The sequence below is a fragment of the Panthera onca genome, chromosome F2 (genome assembly GCF_046562875.1).
Source record: "Panthera onca isolate mPanOnc1 chromosome F2, mPanOnc1 haplotype 2, whole genome shotgun sequence".
Taxonomy (NCBI): Eukaryota; Metazoa; Chordata; class Mammalia; order Carnivora; family Felidae; genus Panthera; species Panthera onca.
The window spans coordinates 57363921-57388761 of record NC_138356.1 but is presented as its reverse complement, the minus strand read 5'-3'; the positions used below and the strand labels follow the sequence as shown (position 1 = coordinate 57388761).

The following is a 24841-nucleotide window of genomic DNA, read 5'->3' as shown; positions in this document are numbered from 1 at the left end:
TTTTCATAGACCACAGAGATCGAGAAATGTTTTCTGCTTCTTTAGGACTTTAATCTTTCAATTCTTGGTGATTCAAGATGCTAAGTCCACCATTTTGATAGGGATACAAAGTTGTGCTGTCATCGTTGTAAATTCAGCATCAAGAACATTTGGAAGAAATAAGAACAGAAGGGGACTCAGTAACAATTCCCTGTCTTCCCTGGGTTTAGGCATATCTCTGGAGCATCAGCTCTCTGCCCTGTTAACTGTGTTCGATTTCCCTTTCCAGATGAATTTAGTTTGGTGGCTCACAATTCTTCACATTATTGACCCTTTGACGAGGGCAGAACTATCATCTCCTAAAACAGCACCAGCCAGCTTGCCAAAGTTATCACGTTCTCTAAACCCTAGTTTAACTACTGTGATCATGACAAGGAATAGGTTAATAAATGAACAGAAATAAATCCTCCCTTCAGACCTAATTTGAGCTAGTTGGTGTGTTATCACTCTCGAAACAATGACTTTAAATTTAAGAATTGCTGTTTTATGTAAAGAAAATTTCAGACAGGCCTCTGGGTAGTGAAGGTGGTTATGGAAAACAAGTATTATTCTTCATCAACATGCTGAAAGGTGTATTCCATGCATTGTTTGATGTGAACAGATATATTACTACTGCAAGGGAATTTGCAGAACTCAAAGTAGACTGCACCAGATCAACCCTCAGGCTGTTTTTCTTTAGTATAGATACACATTGTTTTATTTAAATATTAGAATTACTAAACTTAAAATGTTAAATTCAACAGGATTCTGGAATTTTTTAAATTGAAGAACAATATTGGATATTAAATTGCAACACAAATTTAAAGCTGTGACATTTCACATACCTAACGCGGATGTGATGTATGTAGAGAAAGAGTGGAGCATGCTGCTGTAACTGGATTTCTAATTTTTGGCACTGGCCACGAAAAATATCAGACAATAATTATGTCTAGGCTAGATATAAAGCATATTTAACATGAAAAAGGGTTTTTTTTTGGTTTTTATGCATTTTGGGGGAGTAGGGTTGGGTAAACATTAATTTTCACATTAAGGAACTTCTTTATTCTTAGATTTCTGGGTATGATTATAATGTTGAATTTTTAAAAAATACTTTTTCTGTATATATTGAAATGTTTGTGTAATTTTTTCCTCATATCTATTATTGTGATGAAATGTATTGATTTTTTTAATATGAACTCATTCTTGCATTCCTTGAATCAACCTCATTTGATTCTGATAAAACAAACTTGAAACATCGGTAAAAATATATACTACGGATTCAGAAAACTTGAGTTCAATTCATGACTCTGCCACCCTTTGGCCAATTTTATTTAACCTGCCTCAAATCCATTTGCCACATTTATAGAATTGAGCTCAAATACGTGCCTGCTTCATTAAGTCATTATAACCATTAAACAAAGAAAATCTGCGTAATGCATTTTGCACAGTGCCTAGCATGTACTAGATGCTCCATAAGTGTCACCTACTGTGGCTACAGTTAAAATTCACAAACACACCCGGCACCTGGGTGGCTCAGTCTGTTAAGCGTCTGACTTCCGCTCAGCTCATGATCTCAAGGTTTGTGGGTTTGAGCCCCATGTAGGCTCTGTGCTGACAGCTTAGAGCTTGGAGCCTGCTTTGAATTCTGTGTGTGTGTCTCTCTCTGACCCTCCCCCACTCGCGCTCTGTATCTCTCTCTCAAAAATAAATAAGAATGTTTTTAAAACATTCTGAACACAGAAAAGACTGCAAATCTGAAATTTCTATAATTTACAAAGGTGATATAATAGACTTGTAATCATATTCTAGAAAAATTATTCTGTTTAAGAAACATGTATTGAGGTTATATATGCTGTTTACCTAATTCATTTTTTATCTGATAGTATAAAAAATATCTAATAAAATTAAAGATGCATATCTGGTATATCTTTTTATTTAAAACTGAATCCATGTTTGAGATAATTAAATAGAGATATATGGTTCTCCCACAGCCTACAGTTTCTTGCTTTTGATACGGAAGCATCACATGATATCCTCCGAGTATGGGATGGTCCCCCAGAAAATGAGATGCTCTTAAAGGAAATCAGTGGATCTCTTATTCCTGAAGGAATCCATAGCACTCTCAACATAGTCACCATCCAGTTTGACACAGATTTTTATATCAGCAAATCTGGATTTGCAATTCAGTTTTCAAGTGAGTTATTATTTTATTTCTTAAATGAAAAGTAGGAATGCTATTCAAATAGTATTTTAACTTTCCTGCCCAAACCTTTTAAAATTTTAACGATCCTAACTATGCTTGTTTCTGGTCTTCCTATTATTCATCTTCAGTGAAGGTAAAATATTCTTGGAAAAAAGGAATATAATTAACTTGAAATTAATCAATTACTCGTTGAGACCTTCTCTCTAATTGTCAAGCCATTTTTTTTTCAAGTAAAAGTGCTGCTAAAATAATTCAGCAAATGAAATAATTACATTACAAAAGCTTTACATTTCAATTTACCATAAAACTGATTATTTCAAAATGTGAAATTTTTTTAGATAAGGGAGGAAATGAATACTTGCCTTTACAAAAAAAGCAATCCTATATTATTACTAATTTTGTTTTTCCCTTTTAAAGATCTTAATTATATATTCCCAGATATCTTTGACAAAATATTTTAGATCTACTTCTAAATTAAAGACTTCCTATAACAATATAATGTCATTCATTGTAAGTAATTACCCGTGTTCATGGCACTTTTTTTCTTTTATGGCACTGCTAAGTGGCTAAATATATGTTGTTCTGTAAAAACGATTTTTACTCAGTGGCTGGAAAAAATGAATAAAAACTTAAAACTTTTCATTATTATATTTTTACTTTTATTGCCAACATACATCACCTCTTTGGGAAAATTATCAAATGGATTTTCTAACTTTATAGTCTTTAAAAATCCTATTAACAGAAACATATGCAAATTTCTAAGATCATCTATGGAAATGATGGAAAGCATACAAACCAGTATTCCTGAAATGTGCCTGAATCCAAGTCCTGACTCTTTACTAACTGCTGACTTTGTGTCCCTGACCTCATCATCTTAGGCTGAGTTTTCTAATTCACATAGGTATAATAATGCTTATCACATAAATACATTATTAGGATGTAACATGATCTCGTATACACTGTATTTGGTATAAAGTATATAGTTGGTGCTCAGAGAACTATTTTTACTATATGAGTAAATGTAATATTGAAATCTTTTTTAAAAAGTAAAATAAGCATAAATAACTTTTGAAATTACTGTCCACAAAATATATCACTCTTAGGTAAATAACTGGTTAATACAGTTAAACAACTTGGCAGACTTTTGGTTCATGGAACAGAGTTGTTTGACCTAATCAACTAACAAGTGAATTATTTTGTATTGTGTAAACCAAGCTGTTGTGAAAGTGTGGATCATTATGGAAAAGGCAGTACCTGTAAATTCATGCTTTATCTTTTGAGAAAAAGAATGAAAAATGAAATGATCATATAATCAGTGAACACAAATGGCTTCTAATTCTAAAAAAACCTACCAGTTGAATATTCTTCATATTTATATCTTCTATTTTTACTGTTTATTTCTCTTTTTTTATGAAGATATGGCAATTTGTCAGAGATAGATGTTCAATTTAAGTTCTTTCTAGTTTGGTAACTAATAGCTCTCCTTTTCTTTACCTTAAATTAGTACCATATAATATTTTATACTTAAGTGGTTATTGTGATTCATAATTTGACTATACTCATGTGAAAAATTGTTTAAGGCTAGCGTTCGTGAATGCCAAGTTCATCTGCTCAATAGATACAGGCTGTTTTATATATATGTATACATATATTTATATATATATATATATTTATTTCCAGGAATTTTTACTGCAGATTTTTCAGTTAAATTAGTAATGCATTTTTAGATTTATTGTATTTATAAGGCATTTAAGGAAACAATATGTATTGTACTAGAACTTTAATAAATCTGTCTTCATAATAGTCTTTTAAGATGCATAGAAATTTATACTAGTGATCTGAGACTAAAAACCTACCCATTGAAATAAAATTACTTGGAGGGTGAATATATTATATTATGAAAAGCATCAATCAATGAAAATTAATCCCCTTTTTGGATATCTTCTTTCACTCATTTTTATATGGCTTTCCAAGTGTCCGGATTTAAAATTCAAAAATATTCTTTTCATGAATGAGACCTTTCTTGGTGTGCCAGAAAACACGTTAAGAGCTTTATATACATAATCTCGTTTAATTCTCATAAAATCCACATGATTTATGTTTGGTCACCCCCATTCCCCACATAAATACAGTGAGGTTTAGAACGTGAGCTAATTTGTTCGAGGTCATAGTGCTAAAAGATACCTGAGACTGTGGCTCAAATCCACATGGGAGCTTTTTGCTGTGCCAGGTGCCTGGTAAATTAATAGCAGCTATTGGCATTATTGTGCTGTCATTATTATGTAGATCCTATGCCAGAGGAAATAGAGAGCTTTTAGTTATAAATTACTAGTTACAATGAAGTTCTACAATTAAATCAGCTCATGTTTCTGATTATGCTCCCAATTTCCACATCTTACACCAGTAAAGCAGTGAGGAGAAATGAAGGAAAGCCAGAGTGCATGCATGCCCATTTACAAGGGACCATTGCCCCCTCTGGCGATAGTCATTTTGCCCTATTCTATAGAAAAGCTACTTTTAAGTGGAAATTGAAATAAGGAGTTTTATGTAAAGTCAGCACAGTTTCAAAGTAAACCATTAATCTTAAAGAAAATGTTAACAGACTATAGGCCAATAAACCACTACTGCAGGTGAAATTTGGCCTGCACTGTAGAGTTTTCCAGTTCAGTGGCTCACTCCAAGTCTTCTTCCCTACGTAAATTTGAATCATGTTACCCATTCATTCATTTGTTCATTTACTGTAGGGAAATCTCTTAAGGACCAGTTATTAAACATAGCTATCTCCAATTATTCCACAATTGCATTTTCTTTTTCACCCAGGCAAATCTTCTTAGTCTCATAAATACACACATGTACTCCTACTCCTACACACACACACACACACACACACACACACACACACACACACTGTGCTTTCTGTCTAAACCTTCTTTCACCCTAAGCGTTTTTTCTGCTCCTTTTCCTTTTTTTTTTAATGTTTATTTATTTTTTGAAAGATAGAGTGAGAATGGAGGAGGGACAGAGAGAGAGAGAGGGAGACACTGAATCCCAGGCAGGCTCCAGGCTCTGAGCTGTCAGCAGAGAGCCCCGTGTGACACTCCAACCCGCAAACCATGGGATCATGACCTGAGCCAATGTCAGATGCTTAACTGACTGAACCACCCAGATGCCCCTCTACTCATTTTCCTTGTCTTGCTCCGTTGTCCAGACTCAGCACCAAGGCTTCTCTTTATAAGACATTTCCTGACCTCCATTTCTAAAACATAGTCCAGCCCATGCCCCAAGAACTAGCTGTAATTTTTTTCCCAAAGATGAGAATAGTTTATCAATTCATTGTTCTAAAGATGTTTTCATTATGTGATCTTTGCTTCCCAAATACCTCGTGAGTACCTTTGCCTCCCTAAATATCTATAAAGACAAAGATTCTATTTAGGACAAGCATATAACTTATTATCCAAATCTAGGACGATTGTTGAAAGTGAAGGAAGACACTATTTAAAATTAAGCTGGGTAACAAGCTTAAACCAGGACAGTCATAGCCAAATCAAGCTGTATCATTTTGATTACCTCAGACTTGTATTCTGTCCCTTCTCCCCCACCTCCACAATACCCAGGCCCCTTTTGAGCAAATAGCTGTTGTTGAGTGAGTGTCAAGTAATAAATTTTTAAACGAGAAACAATTCAGGCAATAGGAGAAGAGTCTTCAGCGACAAAATGCAACCAATGAAATGTATTTCACTGAACTTTGTGCGAAGTGAATTTAACTGAAATGTAGGTCACACACCAACTTTGTAATCATCATCAAGCCACTCTCAGCAGCCCCAAGACTTCCATTTCATGATCTCTTCATTCTTTGCAGAGACTGTCATGTTGCCTCTTGGTGTTTTAGTCTGCGAGGCACTTTTGCTTAATCAGAGCTACTTAAGTCTGACACCGCTCCTGCTGTCCTATGTGCTGTCCTTGGGTCTCAGCAGTCAGCCTCTATATCTCCTGCTTAAATGTATAATCTGCCTCTCCTGTCCTACTTTAGTTCCACGGGGAAGGCATCTTTGGGGTATCATGCTGTCATTTGCCCACGGAATAGTTAATTTTGACAGAGTATTTTCTGTGTTCTTCATTCTTTGACCTGTCTGTTAAGAATCTACCCCTGCTGGGTGATACAAAATACGAAGGCCCAAGCTTATACTGTTGACTCTCAAGGAAATGGATCCCTTAGCCAGAGGAAGTTGAGGTCTCCCAGCCTCAAAAGACTGCATGGTGTCCCTGCCTTTTTCCCCATCTTCATTATCACTGCCTGCATTGCTATGACAGTCAACTAGCCACTCACTTCATTGTCCCTCCAGCCAGACTTTTCTACACATTTCTACCTGACTGATGTTTTTAAAATACAAATCAGACATCACCCCTCTGTTTCATTATTTTTTGTCTACTGGTCACTCAGCCATTAGTTCAAAACTTTGGAGTTACTTTTAAAGCCTCCACAATTTGCCCCCAAACTACCTGCAAGCATAATCATTCACTACTCATTTATACACATCCACTCGTCTAATAACTACACTGTCCTGAGAGGACAACGTCCTTTCACATTTCTGCTTCTCTTCCATATTCTTAAAACACTTCGGTCCCCATACAAAATCTATAAATTCTTAGGTATTTTCCAAGATCCAGGACAAATGATACTTCTGACACTGATGAACTTCCAGGCAGAAGTAGTCACTTCCACATTTGTACTGCTCTGGCATTATGTGCAATTTCTATTAGATTCACCAAATGGCCCACGTGTCCAGGACTGTCCTGGTTTACGCATGTCGTCCTAGCATCCTGACTGGTTTCAAATTTGGATCTGTATTTTTTTAATAGAGTATCATTATTTTGGCCAATATTAAGCCAGTATTCTGTTAAAATACCCAAGGTGTATTTCTTAGACCTATGTTTTGTATTTGATGTCATCTAGTAGTGTGTGAGATATGTTTACAGTGCTCAGAGTAATTATAATACATGATTAAATTTGAAAAACAAATATTGATAAGCAATCTACATTTTTCAATCTTTTCCATGTGCCAGGTAATTCACACTTCCCTTTCAAGGAGAATGTATAGGGCACTTGTAGATAAATAAATTATTCTCAGATATGAACACCTAACTCATTCTGATCTTGGAAGGTAGTAGGAGAAGCATTTAATGCTATTGCCCTGCAAGCTATTTTGTATAACAGCAAGTTATGTCATAGTCTTGCTGTGGTTTAAAAGATACATAAAGCTGTCAGGACATGAATTGGCAGGATTAACAGGAAAAATGTGTTCTTGAAATATGCACAGAAATAGATGTTCGGGAGATATGCTGGAAAGCTATAGTATATAGTCTGCATGTTCTTGCCATGAGTATTTTTGTTATTTATTTTATCATAGAAATAATTTTCAAAATTATATGGCAGTAGACATTTGTGGCAGCAGTGGGATTTTAAAAAGTACATGTATAAGGGTGCCTGGCTGTCTCAGTCAGTTACGCATCTGACTTTGGCTCAGGTCATGATCTTGCAGTTCATAGGTTCAAGCCCTGCATTGGGCTCTGTGCCAACAGCTCAGAGCCTGGAGCCCTTTTGGATTCTATGTCTTCCTCTCTCTCCTGCTCCACCTGCTTGTGCTGTCTCTCTCTTTCTCTCTCTCTCTCTCTTTCTCTCAAAAATAAATAATAAAAACATTAAAAATTTTAAACATGTTTAGTGAAAATGTGTGTATTGAATATTTACTTTTTAAGAAAGCTGATTTCACCATCCAAAAAGCAAGTCAGTTCAGCCAAAGGATGCTGTCAAGAAGGGACTAAGCACAAAGCCATAAAGATGTAACACAAACTTATCTTTTAAAAAGTTGAAACTGAGCCCAAAAATATAGCAGGAAAGAATTTAGACTATTTTTATTAGTATTTATAAATCAAAGTATTTTAGTACATCCAGAAACACACTTTTAAAAGAAGCAGAGTCCCACATAATCTAATTTCAATAAAACATATTTAGGTAAAAATGTTTTACAGGGGAAATCGTATGCTGATTATTTTCCTATACAGCCAAAAAAAAAAAGTTTAATACTGAATTACATGCGAATTTATTGCCTTGTGTTTCATGTTAACAGTATACAGGGCAATATTATATTCTAAAATATAAAATTAAATGCTGATTTGAAGCCATGATGATGTATTAGCTCCAGCCAGCTTCATCATTTTAAAATAGCTAATGTATTAAATAAGTCTTGGTTATTTTAAAATACCTATCTTCTATAGCCATATCTTTTTAGTGCAATTATTTTCTAAATGAAAGTGCTCTCTGGCACCATGATATCGTTGGTAGTAATGGGCCAGTTTTTTTCTACTAATTTATTGACCTTATATGAAAGATGGGATATTTTGGCTGAGAATGTAGTGTGTATGATAATAAAGGTGAGATATTGGAAATTTTAGACCTAAGAGTGTACTATTTTAAGATATTGATATGGAGTATTGTTTTATGAACAAATCCCCCACACATTTTCAAACAATAAATCATCAGAATAGGTATTTAGATTAACTATATAGTTTGAAGATTTTTAGTGCTTCTATGTTAAGGATTATGTACAAATTGCTCATAATATCTGTATGTTAATAATCAAAAATCCCAATAATATCTCAATTAAAAATAGAATTGATTATGTGGGGCACCTGGGTGGTTCAGTCAGCTAAGCATCTGACTCCGGATTTCAGCTCAGGTTGTGATCTCATGGTTCATGAGACTGAGCCCCATGTCTGTGCTGTCAGCACAGAGCCTGCTTGGGTTTCTCTCTCTCCCTCTCTCTCTGCTCCTCCCCTGCTCCTGCTCTCTCTCTCTCTCAAAATAAATAAATAGACATTTAAAAAGAAAAGAAAAGAGGAAAAAAGAAAAGAAAAGATTATGAAAGTGCAGCTGGCACATAGTGTATATTAACATACATGGGGACCACAGTGGTGTCAATGACCATGTAAAAACCAGTGACATTAATGTGCTTAAAAAGCATGAAGTTTCATTTAGAGCAAATGAAAACTATTAAACTAATTTTATCATTTTGTATTCTAAATTTTCTTCCTCATGCATATTAAAATTGTTAATATGCCAGTTCCCATAGAAGAACTTCACAAATAGTTCAGTAAGTTCAATTTTATATTAGTCACATCATTGCTTTAAATAGAGAATCAGTAACATCAATTGCCTCAAGTATTTTAATTCCAATAAAAGTTTTATTTATATCCACTTCATGAAATCAAAGCATGGTCTTTAAAAAGTTCCTTGAATCAAAGAAAAAAACATCTAATATTATAAATCCAGTAAAAATATTAACATTTTAATAATTTCAAATTTTCTTAGACTTGTTTTATGATCAACCATATGGTTTTCTAAAAGTACCATATGCATTGAAAAGAATGTGCACTTGGTATTATTGGGCAGAGGGTTTTGTAAATACCAGTTAAGTATAGTTGGTTGATAATGTTGTGTTTGAAGTATTCTATATCATTACTGGTTCTCGGTCTACATTTTTTTAATCAACTGATGAAAGAGAAGTATTGAAATGCTCAGTTTGACTCTACTTATTCTTTCTGTCTTGCCATGTTTTTTTTTTTGTTTGTGTGTGTGTGTGTGTGTGTGTGTGTATGAAGACTGTTATTAGGTGCATAACATTGTAGGTTTTATGTCTTCTTAATGACTTAATGTTTTCATTACTAAGAACTATCTTTCTTTTTCATTAGTAATTTACCATTTCTTGAAATTTACCTTGTCTCACATAAATATCTTACAATTAGTATGGCATTGGTGTACTATTTATCATCTTTTTAATTTGGTAGTGTGTTTATAATTAAGTTAGGTATCTAGTAGATAGCATTTGATTGAGTCATGGTTTTTTATACAGTCTAAAGATGTATACTTTTTGATTGTTGTCTTTTAAATTATTAGACCATTTACATTTCATGTAAATTTTTCCTATAGTTAACTTTGTCTACCATATTATTATTATTTTTATTGGATCTACTTGTTCCTTTTTCCATGATATTTTTTCCTCTATTAACTTTTTTTTTAACCTTTTGAACTCCTTCACCCATTTCTCCACCTCCCTCATTCCCTGCCTCTGGCAACCATCCATTGGCTCTCTGTATCTATGAGTTTTTTGTTTGTTTCTTTTAATTTTCTTTACATTTCAAAGTAAGAAAAGGCATATGTTATCTGTCTTTCTCTATTTCACTTAGCATATTGCCCTAAAGGTCCATCCATGTTGGACCAAATGGCAAAGTTTCATTCTTTTTTATAGCTGAATAAAATTCCAGTGTGTGTACACACACACACACACACACACACACACACACACACACACACAGTTTCTTCATCTATTTATTTAATAATAGACACTTAGGTTGTTTCTATATCTTGGCTATGGTAAATAGTGCTGCAGTGAACATGGGGTACATATATATTTTTGAGTTAGAGTTTTCATTTTCTTCAGGTAAATACTCAGAAGTGGAAATGCTGGAACATATAATAATTCTGTTTTTAATTTTTTGAGGAATCTCCATACTGGTTTTCATAGTGGCTACACCAATTTATGTTCCCACCAACAGTGCACTGCACAAAGGATTACCTTTTTTTCTACATCATTGTGTACACTTCAATTTCTAATCTTTTTGATAATAACCATTCTAACAAATGTGAAGTGATAGCTCATTGTGATTACAATTTGCATTTCCCCAATGATTAATGATGTTGAGCATCTTTTCTGTACCTTAGCCATCTGTATGTCTTCTTTGGAAAAATGTCTGGTCAGATCTTCTGCCCATTTTTTAATTGGATTGTTTTCTGTTTGTTTTTGTTTCTGAGTTGTTTTCTGCTACTGAGTTTTATGAGTTTCTTATATATTTTGGATATTAGTGCTTTATCAGATACATGATTTGCAAATATTTTCTCCTATTTAGTATGTTGCCTTTTCATTTTTTTGATGGTTTCCTTGCTCTGCAAAGGCTCGTTAGTTTGATATAGTCCCATTTGTTTATTTTTCCTTTTGTTGCTTTTACTTTTGGTGTCAGATTTTTAAAAATGTCACTATGTTTATGCAGGGCCTTTTGTGGTACCATACAAATTTTAGGATTATCTGTTCTATTTCTGTGAAAAATGCAATTTGAATTTCGAGAGAGGTTGAACTGAATCTATAGATTACTTTGGGTCGTATGGACATTACAACAATTAATTCAAGTCCATGGACACATAATATCTCTTCATTTATTTGTGTCTTTTTCAATCTATTTCCCTAAAGTCTTGTAGTTTTCAAATTGCATATAGGTCTTTCACCTCGTTTGTTAAATTTATTCCTATTTTACTCTTTGTGATGCATTTGTAAGTGGGATTTTTTTTTCTTAATTTCACTTTCTAAATGTATTAGCTATGTATTTTTTTGGTACCTGCTCTAATATTTATAGCATGCATTTTTAACTTAGTAAAACGCAGCATCAAATTCTGTTATTCCACTTCTCATAGAAGAACCCCACAATAGTGTATTCCCATTTCCCCCTCAGTCCTTTGGACTATTGTTTTCATTTATCTCATTTCTATGTATGTTAACGCCACAATACATTTTTTAAGCTTTAAGCAGAGAATTATCTGTTTTTATTAAAAAATTATTTTTTACATTTATTCATTTTTGAGAGACAGAACACAAGTGGGGGAGGGGCAGAGAGAGAGGGAGACACAGAATGAGAAGCAGATTCCAGGCTCTGAGCTGTCAGCACAGAGACCGACGCAGGGCTCGAACTCAGGAGCTGTGAGATCACGACCTAAGGCGAAGTCCGACGCCCAACTGCAGAGCCACCCAGGCACCCCAAGCAGAGAATTATCTTTAACTATTTTTTAAGTAAGACAAAGTTCACATTTAAAAATTTTAATATTAAATATAGTTGTTTGTTTTGTGATAATAATACAAATATAAGTTTTGATGATACATAGCCTCGTGATAAAAACGAAGCTCTCATAAAATTAAGAAACAGAAAGGGCCGCCTGGATGGCTCAGCTGGTTAAGCATCTGACTCTTGATTTTGGCTCAGTTCATGATCTCACACTTTGTGATTTCAACCCCTATGTAGGACTCTGCTGACAGTGCAAAGCCTGCTTGGGATTCTCTCTCTCCCTCTCTCTCTGACCCTCCCCTGCTCATGCTCTCTCTGTCTCTATCTCAAAATAAATAAACTTAAAAAATTTTAAGAAATAGAAATATACTTAGAATTGCTTGCAGTGTACGTATAATTCGTAACTCTTACCAAGCAAATGCTACTCATCACAATAAAATTGTTGTTAAAATTTACAAATACTTTTATATACAGTGAAATAACAGAATTATATTTGTGTGTGTGTGTGTATGTGTGTGTGTATGACAGAGTAATGCTGATTCAAAAAATAAGTAAATGAGTGTCAGTACTCTTTTCTCTTTTTTTATGTTTATTGTCATTCAGACTTAGAAAGATTTGCATCTCTGAAGTACTCTTGTAAAATCAACCAAAAACCCTACTAAGGTGTTGAAATTTTCTGCAAATAAAACTTTTAAATGTGGTTGTTTTTCATTAAATCGGTTGTAAATCTTTAATCAAAATATTCAGTTATTGGAGTGCTAAAGATCATCAACTTTGAAGTTTTTGGTGAGTTGCAATTATCAAAAACAAACTTTAGCATCAAGAAGACATTTAAATGTTATTTCTATGAAAGTGTGAATGCTCAAACACTGTACAAAATTAAAATTGGAAATGATCTTATTTTTAATTGTATTAAATTTAGGGGCGCCTGGGTGGCTCAGTTGGTTAAGCGTCCGACTTCAGCTCAGGTCACGATCTCACGGTCCGTGAGTTCGAGCCCCGCGTCAGGCTCTGGGCTGATGGCTCAGAGCCTGGAGCCTGCTTCCGATTCTGTGTCTCCCTCTCTCTCTGCCCCTCCCCTGTTCATGCTCTGTCTCTCTCTGTCTCAAAAATAAATAAAAACGTTAAAAAAAAATTTAATTGTATTAAATTTATATTTTATACTAGAATGGAATAAAGTTGAGAAAATACACAATTATATAGCTTGTAAGTGAATATTTTTAAAAATCATAATTTAAGAAAACTTGTTTGACAAGTTTTATGTTATAATAATCTTTGTCAAAGAAAGGTATCTGAAAAGAAATAAGCATTCAGTGTCTTTGAAAATATTTGAGCTGAAATATATACACATCACTGAATGACAAAAATAAAATTGAGACTTTCTTCCATTTTAAAAATTAGCTCTAAGTTTACCAGATATCTCAGCCCATATAAAGAGGAAACTTTCTTGATTAAAAATAGTATGGCCTATGGAGATATCAGTTTAACATGCCAATATTTTAAATGTATTAAAAATATCTTTAACAATGTTAATAATAATATATTAATTCTTTAGAAAAATAGTAAAAGGCACTAAATAATAGCTAAGAAACCAATTAAAAATGTACATGTGCATTGTAAATTAGTATTTTGCTACCATTATTTTTAATGTTTAGGTAATTCATATAAAGAATGTATTTTTGTGCACAGATATTTGGCATTTTTAAGAAATCATTTCATTTTAAAAACTGTTTTTGTATAGATAACTATTTTGAAATGTTCATCAGTGTAATTCCAATTTTGTTAGAACATATTTTTAATTATACAAGTTATTTTTAACTTCTTCTTTCATTCCCAGAATTTTGCAGTTTGAATGGTAAAACATCATTTTAGTATAGTAAAGCTATGTACACATCTGCGGTCCCTCTTAGATTATTTTCCTTTGAAGAACGAGGATATTATCGTATTAATATTTGTATCCCTAGAAATTGGCACTGCACCTGGTATTAAGTACTTAGCAAATATTAAATGAATCTGATTGAATAGGAAGTCTCTTTAATAATGTAAAACTAAATGTGCACTGGCAGTTAAAAATAATGTAAAATCATTTTTATGTGATTTTTCCCTTTTTTGTTTATTAATTCTAGTGATCCCTTAATATTAGTGTTCAACTGCAAATTAGACTTTTATATAAACTTATATAATTTTTAGATATAAAATCAGTTTCCTCTGTAGGTAACATTGGGTCCTCAACCTAACATGCCTTTGATTTCACAAAAATTGCATCGGCAATTTTATTCCCACTTTTGTCTGTGTACTGGAGCATAAGCATCAGTGAAGGTAGGGAGGTGTCGTCTCATTAAAATCTATCTCCAATATGAAGCATAATACCTGGCTCGTTGTGGTTGCATAACAATTATCTGGTGAAATAATCGAATAAATATGTCTTTTTAAAAAATAAATTTCTAGAGGTGCCTGGGTGGCTCAGTCGGTTAAGTGCCAGCTCAGGTCATGATCTCACAGTTCTTGAGTTCGAACCCCACACGGGCTCTCTTTTTTCAGAGCTGGCTTCAGATCCTCTGACTCCCTCTCTCTCTGCCCCTCCCCGGTATGCGCACAGGTGCCACATTCTCTCTCTCTCTCAAAAATAACTAATCATTAACAAAAAATTAAAAAATAAAAATAAATGTCTATGTACTTGGAAGTGTACTACAACACGGGCTTTGAGATTCCTTTTGCATCTGACGCATTAGCAGTTTCAATTCCTTCCTGAGTTGATGGGAATGTTTCTGTCATGCTGCCATCTACTTTAACCTAACTTGCCATATTATTAGGTGTATCCTTAGAAACATAATGAAATTCTAAAGATAGCCACATTACTGAGGAGCTGGCAAAGTGTAAGCCTAATAATGATGTTGAACATTCTTTATAAAATTGATGGATCTTGTACTAAGCAAGAGCTCAATCAAGGGCAAAATACTCCAGGGTGAAATCCACCTCTAGGTTACCAACTGCATTTCAAATATTTTCTGATTGATTTGACACTGGATGGGATTTCCTTCCAGGTTAAATATTCCCATTACCCAACTTGAATTCCTTACAGATAGTGAAATGGAGAATATAGGGCCATTTCTCAGTCCATACTAAAGAATAAGGCAATAAAACTGGAAGAGAGGGACTTAGGGCTTAAACTTAAATGAAATTTGGACTGTGACCTTGCTGAAGTCTCCTGATGTTACAAAAACATACAAAACCACTGGTCTTTAGCGATTCAGAATTGATATTTTCATAGGATTATATAATTGTTAGAAAAGAATGTTAAGATTTTTCTGATACTAAAGCGGGCAGGTAAAATATTACTATGCCAGTTTTACAGATGAGGCAGCTAAAATTCAGGGAACAAGTGCACATGTGACCAATGTCCTTTCTTAACATAGTAGAGACTAGACTCTAAGGTTCTCTTACTTCTGATAACTATGTATTATTCAACTGTATGAAATCCTAGGTTTTTCTTTTTTGAAAGGGCTTGAGATAAACAAGTTTACATCAAAGAGTCAACTTTCTGAATAGAAAGGATACACTGGGACTTATGAGTGATTTTAGTGAATTTATTCCCTATTATAGAAAACAATGGAATAAGAAAATCAGAACATTAATTTGCCCAAGGTCACTAACCTAATAATTCAGACGTTGCCTCTGAATAGTTCAAGCTGCTATCCATGTCATGCTTGAAATCTATACATGCACTAGTTAGGATTGTAAAATATGTATCAGGTGAGGTACATATTTCCAATTAAATTGCACTCTCAATTATTTTAAAACAAATATAAAATGAGAAGTCAGAAGTGTATTTATAGCACCGATGAGTTGTAGCAATGCTGAGAACTCAGTCATGGGCTGTACTACCTAGTGGTATAAAATTCTCCATATAAGGCAAAACCACTGACATAAAAAATAGAGTAAAAATTATAAGACTTTATATTTTTGCTGACATTCAATTTATTTCTTATGTCAGTGATTTTTTACCTTTTATGGAGAATTTATTTATACCAAAGTATTTTTATCTGCATGCCATAATAAATTAGAATTTTGCAATGAGAAATTTTTACTTTCAAAATGGAAGTGTCATGTGTTTTATTGACATTAATAGCATAGGAAAATTATATATGCAGATGAAATTTTAAGTTTTTTACATTTTTCTTTCCAAAAATCTGATAATTAAAATATTTTACAATTTCATGAATCTTTTGGAAGTGGAAAATTGAAGGGCCTGTTAGATATCTAACTAAAGGAGTTAAATAGGCAGTTGAATTGCCTGATCTCAAGCTCAGGAGAGACATCAATGCTGAATGTATAAATTTGAGAGGCATTAAGCTAAAAAGAGTTTTTGAAACGATGGGGTCAGATGAAGTTATCCTAGAAGAAACTGTACAAAGAAGAAACAAAACATTAAATACTAATCCCTGAAGTATTCTAGCCCTCAGTCATCAGGTTAAAAAAAAAAATAGAGACAGCAGAAGATACCAAAAAGGAAAGCAACTAAGCCCAAAAGAAAACTAGTAGAGTCTGATGACTGAGAGGCCAAGGAAACAAGTGCTTGTAGAAGGAAGGAACGATGTACTGTGGCACATTTTGCTGAGAAGTCTCTGAAAAAAGAAGGTACAGAAGTTACCGCTAGATCCGGCAGCTAGATTTAACAAGAGCAGTTTAGTAAGGATATCAGATGCAAGGCTGATGATGAAACTGGAAATAGCTATACAGATAACTCCCTCAGGATAGATGCTTAATAAGTTTCCTATTAAAAGAGAGAAATGGGAAAAATAATTGAAAGAGGATGGAGATGTAATAAGAGTTTTGCTGGTTTATTTAAGATGGAGTATATAAGTTATGTCTGTATGCTATTGGGAATTTACCACGGAGGAAGGAGGGACTGGTAATTCAGAAGGGATAAGAAATATTTAGGAACAGAGTCCTTGAGAAATAAAAAGGGCTTAATACCAGCAGCACAAGAACGGGGGTTGACCTCATATAGAATAAAAACACCTCCATTGCAACCGGAGAGGAAGCAGGGGATATGGATATGACACCACTGGGCCGATAGATTTGGTGCTGGTAAAATGAAGTCATGCCTATCTTATTGCTTCTACTCTCTCAGTGAACTATAAGGGGAGAAATCAGACAAAAAAAAAAAAGGATGGGAAGAAGAGAATGAAAAGGGGCGCCTGGGTGGTTCAGCCAGTTGAGTGTCTGACTTCGGCTCAGGTCATGATCTCATGGTTCATGAGTTTGAGCCCTGCATCAGGCTTTGTGCTGACAGCTCAGATCCTGGAGCCTGCTTCAGATTCTGTGTCTCCCCCTCTCTCTGTCCCTTCCCTGCTCATGCTCAGTGTCTCTCTGTCTCTCAATAATAAATAAATGTTTAAAAAAGTTAAAAAATGAAAAGAGAATGAAAAAACAATTAGAGTGGAACGTCCTTAGTTTTATAATTAAAGAATACCATCTGGCACATATGTGGCTAAATTTAGGATATATATGGCTAAATTTATTTACATTGTTCTTAAGAATACCTATGAAAAGAACCTAGGGTCTGTCTCTTTTGCTTCCCTTTATGGTGAGATATTAGCAGCAAGTAATTTTGTTGTGTAGTAATGAAGAATTATAAACTGCTCAGTATTTCTGCCTTTCCATCTAAAACTAGATCTAATTCTTTCATCAATCAACAACGTAAAATCTCATTAGTATGACATGACTTTGTTGTTTTATCTGGTAATGGCATAGGTTTGTACCGAGACAATACCCTACAGTCGTGGAAACCCTGCTATTTCTTGAGTTCAAATCCTCACTGTGCTTCCAGCAAGCACTTAACATCACGGAGGCTCATTTTACCCATTTAAAAGTAGAGATGATAATAATACTTCGTAAGAATTTTATGTTCTGGTTTAAGCGTATAAACTTAATCTTTAGCCAAATGCTTTGGACAACATATGCTCTCAACAGAGGCAGCAATCATCATTATCATTATTTTGTTGGAATCTATTCTAAATCAATTATCATTCATGTTTGACTGTATCTCTTTCTTAGATACACAGACTTTATTTAGTTTTACACAATACATACCAATGGAATCCTATGAATAAGACTGTAATGTTGATAGCTGTGCAATTGTTTTTAGTAAAAATTAATTAATTACTTAAAGTCAAATGTTGTAAATGTATAGGCTTTTGGACTAATCCACCAGAATGATCGGTAGATAGTTGCTCTTCCTATTTTTAAAATGGTATTTAAACTTTAATAATGTATTTTAGAAATTTTATTTTAAATAATGGTATCATTTGAGTTTTACCCTGTCCACGCTTTGAACATTTTTTTTTAATTTCAAAAACTCTATCATTTTTATTTAAGAAATGTCCCTTGGATACATTCTCATGTCTGCATTACCACTTAAACTGCCCTAGATAACTGTGTGATACTGGGCAAGTTTCTTATTCCTTTTAAGTCTTAATATTCTCATTGGGAAAATATGGAAAATAGTAGTACCCAGACTTTTCCCAGTCAAATGAGGTACAGTTCGTAATACAATCTTTGAAAGACAGTAAGTGTCCAAAATTATTACAAATTAACAATGTTAACTATTCACACATACTTTTTCCCTGTGGCTATTATCATTTCTATGAAATAGCTAGTGTAAGAAATACAATACATAGTAGCTACTGGATAATTCCAGTTCTAGAATAACCAAAATATAAATGGCCAATCCTTTTGAGGGGAGAGAAACAAGGAAGGGCAGTTATCTTTTGTTGTCAGTTTAATAAAGTTTTGTAAGGTAAATAAATCCCAGTTATTTTTGGATTTTTTATCATATGTAAATGACCTATTATATGCATTTCCAGAATGTTCCTTTCATGATATCATCACAGGTGAGGCATCAAAGTTGTTAAAACCCTTCATCTTTGTTGGAATTTGTGTTTACATTTGTGTCAGGAAAAATCAGACTTAAACCTAATGGAACAACTACAGATGTTCATTTCATCAATTAAATTTGAAGCAATTCAGACTAAAGAAATTAAGAACATAAATAGAAATCACTCATGTTAATACTTATATGGTAAGTATAGTATTTTCTGATGTATATTTATTTAATATGCTTAAAATAGTTGCTAAATTAAAGCACTTATTTGCAAAAGAGTCTTCATTCTATAGAAACATCTTACATGCTATTCCAGAATAAAAGAGAATAAAAAGAAGGGATTAAACTTCTACTTAAAATTTACATAACGAAAAGAAAATGCACATAAGAATTATAAATTTTGAGAATTGTAGGTTCCAGCAAAGTGAAAAATAAATATTGAATAAAAATTACCAATCTATTTTTACATATGTGATAATATATTAAGTTCTAGCATTCTATAATTGCTATTTTAATTATCCTAATTGTATGAGATTACTTCACTGCTGATTCCCAAGGAGATATAATATGGTTCCCTAAGTGATTATTTTCTTCAGTAGCTATAGTTTCTATTTAATACAGAAAACAAGAATGATTGATGTTAAAATTATTATAATTTTGTCAGCCCACAAACACAGAGTGTAACCAGTATGGAGATCAAACTTTGGATAAAGAAAGAAAATAAGACAACACCATTCACACCGAGCAATTGTTCCTGTGTACATTTAACTAATTGTTTTAGAACTCAAGCAATTCCAAGAGGAAAAAAAAAGGTTTTGGTCTTTCATTAAACCCCATCATTATCTATTGTGTTTTAAAATCTTATTCTTAATTTATTAATTAAGAGGAAAAGTAACAATAGGTGTTCCCCACCTCTCTTTCTTTAAGTTGACCAGACCCAAAGGCAAATGTATATTTTCAAACACCATATATTTGTTGTATCAAAGTCTTACTTTAACCACTTAGTTCCACTTTAAGTCTTTAAGCACAGTAAATCTGTCAGCAAAAACATATTTTTTTCTCTTAAATTCAACTAAGACATGATTGTATGTACTGCTTTTATTTCAATATATTTCTCTAACATTGTTATACATTCATTTTTATTTTTGAGAATGTTTATCTGAAGCGTCAAGCATTTTGCAAAACCAGATTCCAGTGCATGGTTAGCCTCAAGAACAAAAACTAATGAAGTTTTTTTAAATAATTTTATATAATTACTATTTTTTACTTTGAAAATAGAGCACATTTCACATTTGTGTCACTTCTCTCCAATAAAAATATCTTCAGAGCACCTAGGTGCCTCAGTCAGTCAGGTGTCCTACTCTTGATTTTGGCTCATGTTATAATCTCATGGTTCGTGGGTTTGCGCCCCACACTGGGCTCCATATTGATGGTGCAACGCCTGCTTGGGATTTTGTCTCCCTCTCTCTATGCCCCTCCCCTGCTCTCTCTCTCTGTCTCTCTCTCTCTCTCTCTCAAAATAAATAAATAAATAAACATTTAAAAAAATCTTAGAACATCACTCCCCACTTAACATCTTGTAAAACGAATACAGGTATCAGTTTAGTTTGGGTGAAAGCCATCCCAGAACAATTTAAGAAAACCTTCATGACTCAGTTTATCACAGAAACACTTCACAAAAATCTCTATCAATAATGGAAGAACATAATTCCCAGAGCCCGTGATGCATTGTAGATGCTTTGCTAAGGGACACACGGGTATTACAGAACAAATTCACTTTGAAGTTGGAACAAAGTCCCTATATTCTTCCCTCAATATTCTCCAAAATGAGTTTGTAATTAACAACTAAAAACAACTGTTTCAAAAGTAACTCATATGAAGGTAAATCTAATATTTTTGAAGGTGGTTCAAATTTATGCCAGCTCTAGCTTTTCTATTTATGGATATAATCTCTACCTTTTCCATAATTTTTAAATTGGGTATTTTATTTTATTTTACTGTATTATTTTACTTTATTTTATTGAGGAGAAAACTTGCATCTCCAGGACAGTTACAGGTAGAAGAGGATAATCTAGTATAACATTTAGGTATTTGGGTTCTAAAATCAGACAGATTTGGGTTGAGATCTTGGTTCTGTACTCAGGTTTTGTTAATCTCAGGTTATTTAATCTCAGGTTCTGTACTCAGGTTATTTAATATCTCTAAATTTTAGTTTTCTCACCTCTAAAATGAGAATAGTAATGCTATTTGCCTCATAGTATTGTTAAGAATACTAAAGGAATTATATAGGTAAAACCCCTTCCTCTAGTCATTGCTCAGAAACGTTAGTTTATCAGAAAAATAAAGCAAAACTGTAAGACTTTTGATTACACATGTAATGATACACAGGTTTGTTTCGTTTAAGTGATCAGTAAAATGATATTTGCAGTCTACATTTTCTAACCTTTTGAAAAATATAACCCTTTAAAAATTAACTTTTTTTAGTTTGTCAATAAAGTGAACAGAATATACATGCATATGTATATATGCATATTACATATTCACTTACATATATATGAATGATCACTTTTTTGTTGTTACTTCTTTTTATTCAGTGTCAGGCTTAAGATCCCAACAATATCATTTTTTTTTCAGTTTCTTAACTGTTCTTGATTCCCAGAACGTTGGGAATCAGAGCATTACAATACTGTGTGCAGTCTCTGGTTTCTTTGTTGTGTATGTGTGTTAGAGAGATGAGCTAAAACAATTTACTAGACAGATTAACAGATTGATATATTGATGAATCTGTCTATGTTTATCTGTCTGTCTACCTACCTACCTGTCTTTCTCTATCTGCTTACCTATGTATCTATGTAAATATCTACTCACTCAGAATGTATATAATAAAATTTCTTTATTGGTACCAGCACTATGCAAAATAATTTGAAGTCTGTTCAGTTCTATTTGTGTCTGCTCAATTCTTCTTTGTATTCCTAGAACCTAGCACAATGCCTGGAATATATTGTTATAAGTGAATGAATCAGTGAATATCAGTTATGTATCTGCAATCCAGAAATTTGTGTCATTAGTTGAAGATGCAATTAAAAAAATAATTTATACAAGTGCTAAATCCTATATTTATGAATATAGTTTTATTAATAGTTTAAATGGAAATTTTAATAGGTTCTTTGTCTTGATACTTAATTGCCATATGCTTTAGGGTAAATCCACTTCATGATAATTCAACATAATATTTTGTTCCATTAACCTGAATAATTGGAGTTAACTATTATTAAATGTGTCATATACTGTGTATAGAAGAACAGTTCCTTTCCTATGGTGTCATACTACTCCCCTTTTCTGTAATGATTTTTTTAACTTTTCATTTTTAGACACGTTTAGATTTATATTCAGTTTTAAGAAGTAATAAAAAGAGATCCTGTATACTCTTCACCGTTTCCTGAATTGACAATTTCTTGCATAACTATAGGACATATATCCCAACCAGAAAACTGACATTGATACAATCTACCGATCTTATTCAAAGTTTACTAATTTTATGTATATTCGTGTGTGTGTGTGTGTGTGTGTGTGTGTGTGTGCGCTTATTTAGCTCTATGTAGATTTGTATGACCACCACCACAGTGAAAACACAGTACATTCCATCACAAGGATCCCTCATGTTATCTTTTACAGCCATGGTCACTGCCTTCCATCCCCTCCTCCTACAACTCCTGGTACCCACTAATCTATTTTCCAGCTTTCTAGTTTTGTCACTTCAAGAATAGTATATAAATAAAGTCATGCAGTGTGTAACCATTTGATATTGTATTTTTCTGCTCTGCTTAATTCCTTTCAGAACTGTTTAAGTTGTCATACGTATTGTCATTCCTTTTTATTGTTGAGTTCTGTTCCAAGGTTATGAGTACACAGTTTAGTCACTCACCTGTTGAAGGACATTGGGTTGTTCCAACTTTTTAGCTTCTATAAATAAATATGTGTTCAGGTTTTTATATGATCATAAATCATCATTTCTGTGGGATAAATGTACAAGAGTGCAATTACTAAGCTGTATAGTAAGCACATATGTAGTCTTGTGAGAAGCTACCACACTTCTTTCCAGAGTGGCTGTAACATTTTACATTCCCAAGTGCAATACGTGAGTAATTTCATTTTCTCCATAATATTTCCAGCATTCAGTTATCTTATTTTTTTTATTTTAGCCCATCTGATTGGTATATAGTGATATCTCATTGCAATGTTAAAATGTGTTTTCCTAATGGCTAATGATGTTGAACATCTTTTCATGTACCATCCAGTATCTTCTTCATTGGAATGTATTCTGTCAATATTTTAATCGGATTTTTTCTTCTTCCTCCCCCTCTGCCTATAGTTAACTTGTAAGAGTTCTTTATATACTCTACATACAAGTCCTTTGTGGAATATGTACCTTACAGTTATGTTCTTTCGGTCTGCAGCTTTCTTTTCATCCTCTGCACAATCTTTTCACATGGCATCTATTAATCTTCAGTAAACCTATTATTTAGCTACTAAAATGTCGTGCCCTTTATTGAAACAAGTAAGCACACAAGTTAACAAAAAAAAACCCAGTTAAAATTATTTTTTGTGCAGGCATTTACAAATTGGCTCAAGCATTTTTAAAGTTAATTTTCTAAAAGCACATAGATGTGAGGAAGGTTCTAAACTGTAAGATCTGGAAATTTGAAATTGACTTTGGTAGCATCAAAACTAAAGGTTTGTTTTTGTCTTTTGATAGGTTCTGTTGCTACTGCATGTCGTGACCCAGGGGTTCCCATGAATGGGACTCGAAATGGGGATGGACGAGAACCCGGGGACACTGTTGTTTTTCAATGTGACCCAGGATATGAGCTTCAAGGAGAGGAAAGAATAACCTGCATTCAGGTAGAAAATCGCTACTTCTGGCAGCCCAGCCCACCAGTCTGTATAGGTACGAATTAAAGAACAATTAAAGTTTTATATAAGTATCAAACAATGGATAAAATGGGTGCTGATGTTATTAAGCACAGTATTCTAGAATAGGTTCTATACAGGATCTAAGATTTCAAAAATCTATGAACCTCCAAAAAAATACACAAAATTTTAAATGACTATATTTTTCCCCCTAAGGGGAGAGTCCACAATTTCATTAGATTCTCAATAGTTTGGAGAGGAGGAGGAGGAGGAGGAGGAGGAGGAGGAGGAGGAGGAGGAAGAAGAAGAAGAAGAAGAAGAAGAAGAAGAAGAAGAAGAAGAAGAAGAAGAAGAAGGAGGAGGAAGAGGAGGGGGAGGGAAAGGAGGAGGAGAAGGAGGGAGAGGAGAGGGAGGAGGGGAAGGGGGAGGAGGAGGAGGAGAGGGAGGAGGGGAAGGGGGAGGAGGATGAGGAAGAGGAGGAGGAGGAGGAGGAGGGAGAGGAGAGGGAGGAGGGGAAGGGGGAGGAGAATGAGGAAGAGGAGGAGGAGGAGGGAGAGGAGAGGGAGGAGGGGAAGGGGGAGGAGGAGGAGGAGGAGGAAAAGTTAAAAGTTAAGGATCAAAGCTCTTGAAAAGTCTCATTTATCCCTTATCTACTATATAATTGTAGTTATGCACTGCTTTTAAAACTTAAAGAGTTGATGCAGATTCTACATTTAAAATGGGCCATATTCATCTTGCCTCTCTAATGGCTATTTCTTCTCAAAAAAATTTTTATTGAAACTTGTTTAGTTTCAAAGCTTTGGCTTTACATTCAATTCATTAATTCTAAAAAAAAATATGTTTTTATTTTGATAAAATAAAATTACACTGTAAGCAACTTGAAAGAAGATCCCATATTCACTCATTCATTGTTCATGGTTTTATTTCTTATAGCG

General features: G+C 33.6%; 1 protein-coding gene across 2 annotated transcripts in view; it reads left to right on the top strand.

The window, feature by feature from the left end:
- The window catches only part of CSMD3 (CUB and Sushi multiple domains 3), a 1245616-nt gene that overhangs the window by 931475 nt on the left and 289300 nt on the right, over positions 1-24841 (top strand). For both annotated transcript variants that reach the window (XM_078441978.2, XM_078441977.2), the window contains 2 exons: positions 2010-2212; positions 23752-23943. In XM_078441978.2, coding sequence (XP_078298104.1) covers positions 2010-2212; positions 23752-23943 — 395 coding nt within the window. The remainder of the gene's footprint in view (positions 1-2009; positions 2213-23751; positions 23944-24841) is intronic.